Here is a 5,283-nt window from a genome sequence, read left to right on the forward strand (position 1 = left end):
AGAAAACAAAGGTATAGTCCACAGTCATGATATTTTGCAGGTGTATTTAACATTTCTTGGTGAATTTTACAGTTGGAAATGTTTAGTTAAAACATGTTATATTAAAATAGCCTATTCAGTGTCTAAAAGGGATGTTGATGTTGGTCTATTTACACAGGTCTCAGTTTTGGATGGATCTTCTAAATGACTTGAAAGAGACAGCTCTTTAATGGCAGTCATGAACAGATATGCTTAATGCGTTTTGTGTTTTTAAGTGTACTGCAGAAGGACCTTGATGAATGCAAAGAAATATGGAAGACTCACACCATTAGGGCAGTTAAACAGTCTCGCTGTCCTTCTGGTAAACCAGATGCAATGTACGCTCTTCCACACAGGTTGGTATGTGACTGTATTTAATTTTTGTAATGAAATTGTTATGATATTAGTTAACACAAAATGTCAAACTCTGCCATCATTCACCCACTCTAATGTTGTTCCAAAGCCATGAGATTTACTTTCTTCTGTGGAACACAAAGTGGATTATAAAATGATAAAATGTCTTACCATTAACTTTCCTTCCATGTTCTGCTGTAAAATTAAAGTAAAACAATTCTACTCCACAGAAGAAAGTCATTCAAATTTGGATTGGCATTAGGTTTAGTAGTTATATTTTGGGGCTTGGAGACAGAATTAATTAACAATAAACCTTTATTGCGTTTAATACTGTACTTTGAATTTTCATATTAAACAAAATAATGGTAGACAATTGTTCCTCTTTTATTCAAAGGTTTAATGGGAGAGAATGTGGATTTTGCATCTCACATGAAGACTTGGACGAGTTTTTCATTGAACTTACTCAATAGCACATGTGGAGATCGTCAGTTGCAGGCACACTACGAAGAACTATATGCCCAAAGCAATCTGACTACATCTCACACCTGGGAGGCTGGTGTGGAGAACTATATAACTTTAAAGAACATAGCCCACATTTGAACAAATAAAAGACTCAAAAGGTGAGCTATCCCTTTTACATTTTAAATGGTTCTAGTTAGTGCAATCCGAAACCAGGTGAGTTTTGAATACCAAAATCCATTGCATTTTTGAATTCTTCATAGCTTTTGGACATTTGGCAATTTGATTGTGTTGGCACAGGTGCTTGCAATGGGGAATTTAGAAGTCCTCTCAAAACCAGTTGGGGCTGAGGCACAATTGAAGGAGGAGGCAGTGAATCCAATCCCGTGGCAAACATTAGGATGTCCTGGAGGGAGACTCCTTTTTCTTGTTCTGAAAAAACAAACAAACAAACAAACAATGGGATATCATGAAATATGTAATCAACAACAATAAAATGTAATGTTTAATCCTTTACCTCCAGTGTCAAGCAGATAGTCTCTCCAGTATCCCAGAATTCTTGTTTCTTCTTGTCGTCTGCTGCTACCAGCTTCACTGAGCTCAGCCCTGAAGACACCCTCCAGAGATTCAGGTGTTAGTCTGTCAACACTGTAGCACATATAGGGTCTGAATACACTAGGATGTTGTTCCAGGGCATGGATGACATGCAGGGTGGAAAGCCCATCCCTAAATCTGTAAGCCAAACATCATCACATAGTGATGATAATGATAACGCTGATAATTATCATACTCTCTCAAATTAGGAACAAGACTTGCCTTTGTACTGAGTACTGGTTTCTGTATATTATGTACCACTCTATGAAATCCTTCCAATGTTGTCTTTGCCTTCTACACTTTGTAGGTAATCAAAACATCCAGCAGTCTGCAGCAAGCTTTCATACTTGTCGATAAGCATGTGTAATTCATCCAATGATGCTGCACTGGATATCTGTGGTAAATAGGTAGCAATTCAATTCTAATATATTTTTCATCAAGCCAATATAAACAAGTCTGTAACTCTTAATCCTTAAACCTTTTCAGCAACAAAAAAATGTAACTTAAAATAAGCTTAAAAGAAAATTGAATGCACCTCAATTAAAGCTGCCTTCATGGTCTCATCTGTTATATCCTCAACTGTTCCATTAAGTCAGCCCGACCAGTGAGGTGATCGTACAGCATATCTGAGAGAAAGCGAGGACCTGGACCACCGTGAATCCACCCAGCAAGGAAGTATTCATCTTCTCTGACAGCTGTAGGAAAAGGATTGTTTGTCTACACTTACTGTACTGAAAAAAGAAGACAAAAATGAATAGTGCATCTAAAATCTAGAATTAAGTAAATAATATACCTGCATTATTAAAGGTGAGAAATCTCCTATTTTCTGGACCATCAAAGATTCTCCGTGCTCTTAAACAGTCCATTAGGAGGGTCAGAAACTCGCGTTTTAGACCACCTGTGTCCACTGCATCTTCAGTTGTGCCTTCATCATCTGTGAATTTGACAAGCATGTCATGAAATGGATCATATGATGCACGTTTAAAACCGCGAACTGCTCCATCCCAAACATTAGCTCGATTTATGTTGAATCTGCTGCAAGATGTCCTTATGATCTTCTGTGAGAGATCTGACACAACGTCTGCAGCAGTGAATGCATCGGAGCTGTAAAACATAAAGAGGTGGTTTTGATTAAGCAAATTGAGTGAATACATTTAGAAACATGGCATTGAGAGTAATTAATAAATTACAACCATTCCTCTTCAACATATTTTGTGTTCTGGTCCGACTCTTCTGAATCGCTTTCGATTACTATTGGTGCATACAGACGTGTGTAATTGCTGAAAGAGAAAAATAACAGTACTTTACATCCATTTACATACAAAAGTAATTGTAGACCATTAAAAGTAACTTAAAGCAGTTCATTTAATACTAGAGCAATTTATCTATTGAGGTATCTCAAGCTTACGTGTAGCACTTTTGCTGGTCACGTACGTGTTCTTGGATGTTTATTCTAATTTTCCCTGCTTCCTAGATTTGTCAGAAATATAACAAATATTAAAATAATTTAAATTATTTTAAAATCTGTATGAGTATTTTTTTTATGTAAAAAAAAAACTATAACCAATATTAAATAAACCCTATAAAACATAATACATTTTTGTTTTAAGAAACTAAGGTTGTAACATAAAAGGTATGGACATCAATTATGAACTTACTTGTTCCAAAGAAGGCAGCGAGTGATCAGGGTGTCTGAAAAACAACAACTATACATTAATTTGAGCAACTCTTAAGCTCCAAAGAATGTCCTGTTAACTTTGCTAGTAATACCTGCCTTTGGTGTTCTTTCTTCATCTGGACTATCCCATATCTGCATAGAGAACACAAAGCAGGAGTTAAAAATGAGTTACAATTAAATGTTAAATTTATGTTTGGAGACATGCAATTAAATGCACGCACCAAAGTGTCGTTCTCATCAAGTGGACTGTGAGAGGTTTACTTGCACTTCACTGTCTTCACTAGAAGAATCCTCATTACGGTCTTCAGACAACAATTATGAACATGAAAATTCACTTTGATTTAAAGCCATGTGTATAGTGTTTTATACATGTCTACGTCTTTAAGTTAAATATGTTCTCCTGTGGCTGAAGTCTTGAACTGTGTATAGGAACAGTGTTATTCATATGCACAGTAGCTGTAGTTTAAAAGGGGTGTTTGTTCCTGGAATATGTGTAACCTCTGAACAATCTGGGTACAGTACAACACAGGGGCTCTCTTCCATGTCCTGATTAAAATCTTTTACTTTCTTTTCACCAGCTATTAACATTTGCTCAGATGACCAGTTAGTTTGAACTTCAAGAGGCAGGGTCTTCCCTCTCAGGGCCGTTAGAACACCATCATGTCTTTTCATAATTCCAATGATAATCTACATGTGAAAAGAATAAATAAAAATGTCACAAACTGAACACTGAAATAGGCTTTAATATGGGTGTGAGACTAATTTATAAAATACTTATAAAACTGACTGATAAAAAGATAATCATGATTGTGAAACTAGTTAATATCTACAATTCAGCACTGCACCAAATTCCATAGGAAACAGACATTCAAGACAAGGGTACTGTATACTTATGAAATAGAAGTTGCAATTGTCTTCATCCTTACTCTGATGTATAAAATATACCTTCACAGTTTTTATCCTTCTTAGAATCATGATTTTTCTTTGTAAAGAAGGTTTTCCTCTCCTTCTCCTTTAATGCCCTGTACTTCATAAATCAATCCACTGAACTTTTCTCTGCTTTAAAAACATTGTCAGAGAAATCTCTCACATTATATTCTACAGTTCACCAAGCAAATCAATACAGTAACGTTAACAGCCTCGCTATGTAACTTACCTGCATTTCCATCAGGAACTTTGTCTTTGAGAAATTTTACGCTTTTTCTACAGGCAGCTTTCGAGCGTAGCCCCACAAAATGAAATAACGTCAGGGAGCAAGCAGCGTTAAAACCATCAAAACAGCTTCAGACTGCCCGGCAGTCAACATGTTTCTACAGACCAACTGCCCCCTAGTGATCGGGAGCATTTCCGTTGTGTTGTGAGTTTGTTTGCTTTTTTAATTGCGTTGTGTTGTGAGTTTGTTTGCTTTTTTAATTGCGTTGTGTTGTGAGTTTATGTTTGCTTTTTTAATTGCGTTGTGTTGTGAGTTTGTTTGCTTTTTTAATTGCGTTGTGTTGTGAGTTTATGTGTGCTTTTTTAATTGCGTTGTGTTGTGAGTTTGTTTGCTTTTTTAATTGCTTTGTGTTGTGAGTTTGTTTGCTTTTTTAATTGCGTTGTGTTGTGAGTTTATGTGTGCTTTTTTAATTGCGTTGTGTTGTGAGTTTGTTTGCTTTTTTAATTGCGTTGTGTTGTGAGTTTATGTGTGCTTTTTTAATTGCGTTGTGTTGTGAGTTTATGTTTGCTTTTTTAATTGCGTTGTGTTGTGAGTTTGTTTGCTTTTTTAATTGCTTTGTGTTGTGAGTTTATGTTTGCTTTTTTAATTGCGTTGTGTTGTGAGTTTATGTTTGCTTTTTTAATTGCGTTGTGTTGTGAGTTTGTTTGCTTTTTTAATTGCGTTGTGTTGTGAGTTTATGTTTGCTTTTTTAATTGCGTTGTGTTGTGAGTTTATGTTTGCTTTTTTAATTGCGTTGTGTTGTGAGTTTGTTTGCTTTTTTAATTGCGTTGTGTTGTGAGTTTATGTTTGCTTTTTTAATTGCGTTGTGTTGTGAGTTTGCTTGCTTTTTTAATTGCGTTGTGTTGTGAGTTTATGTTTGCTTTTTTAATTGCGTTGTGTTGTGAGTTTGTTTGCTTTTTTAATTGCGTTGTGTTGTGAGTTTGTTTGCTTTTTTAATTGCGTTGTGTTGTGAGTTTGTTTGCTTTTT

At 35.6% G+C, this 5,283-nt stretch overlaps 1 protein-coding gene across 3 annotated transcripts; it reads right to left on the reverse strand.

The window, feature by feature from the left end:
* Positions 1 to 377: 377 nt before the first annotated feature.
* Positions 378 to 4,404, reverse strand: LOC306852276 (G2/M phase-specific E3 ubiquitin-protein ligase-like). 3 transcript variants are annotated; one of them, XR_013782570.1, is made up of 11 exons: positions 4,260 to 4,393; positions 3,325 to 3,790; positions 3,196 to 3,235; positions 3,084 to 3,117; positions 2,834 to 2,895; positions 2,619 to 2,705; positions 2,219 to 2,529; positions 1,961 to 2,120; positions 1,648 to 1,819; positions 1,349 to 1,563; positions 378 to 1,263 (listed from the first exon to the last, which is right to left on the reverse strand). XR_013782570.1 is itself a non-coding variant. In XM_079388992.1 (10 exons), the coding sequence occupies exons 3-8, from the start codon at positions 3,217 to 3,219 to the stop codon at positions 1,993 to 1,995; spliced, it is 642 nt and encodes a 213-aa protein (XP_079245118.1). In that variant the 5' UTR covers positions 3,220 to 3,235; positions 3,325 to 3,790; positions 4,260 to 4,391; the 3' UTR covers positions 1,349 to 1,563; positions 1,648 to 1,819; positions 1,961 to 1,992. The 3 variants fall into 3 exon arrangements, 1 of the variants encoding a protein (XP_079245118.1); XR_013782571.1 differs by having other exon boundaries at positions 751 to 1,263; positions 1,349 to 1,479; positions 4,260 to 4,404; XM_079388992.1 differs by lacking the exon at positions 378 to 1,263 and having other exon boundaries at positions 3,200 to 3,235; positions 4,260 to 4,391.
* Positions 4,405 to 5,283: the final 879 nt, after the last annotated feature.

Source organism: Barbus barbus (assembly GCF_936440315.1).
Source record: "Barbus barbus genome assembly, chromosome: 32".
NCBI lineage: Eukaryota > Metazoa > Chordata > Actinopteri > Cypriniformes > Cyprinidae > Barbus > Barbus barbus.

Bases quoted from the DNA above. Each gene is read 5' to 3' on its own strand.
- LOC306852276 (XM_079388992.1), bottom strand. From the start codon at position 3,219: ATGAAGAAAGAACACCAAAG. The intron at 3,118-3,199 runs GCAGGTATTACT...GTTGTTTTTCAG, and splicing joins ATGAAGAAAGAACACCAAAG to ACACCCTGATCACTCGCTGC. The intron at 2,121-2,218 runs GTATATTATTTA...CTTTTCCTACAG, and splicing joins TCTCACCTTTAATAATGCAG to CTGTCAGAGAAGATGAATAC.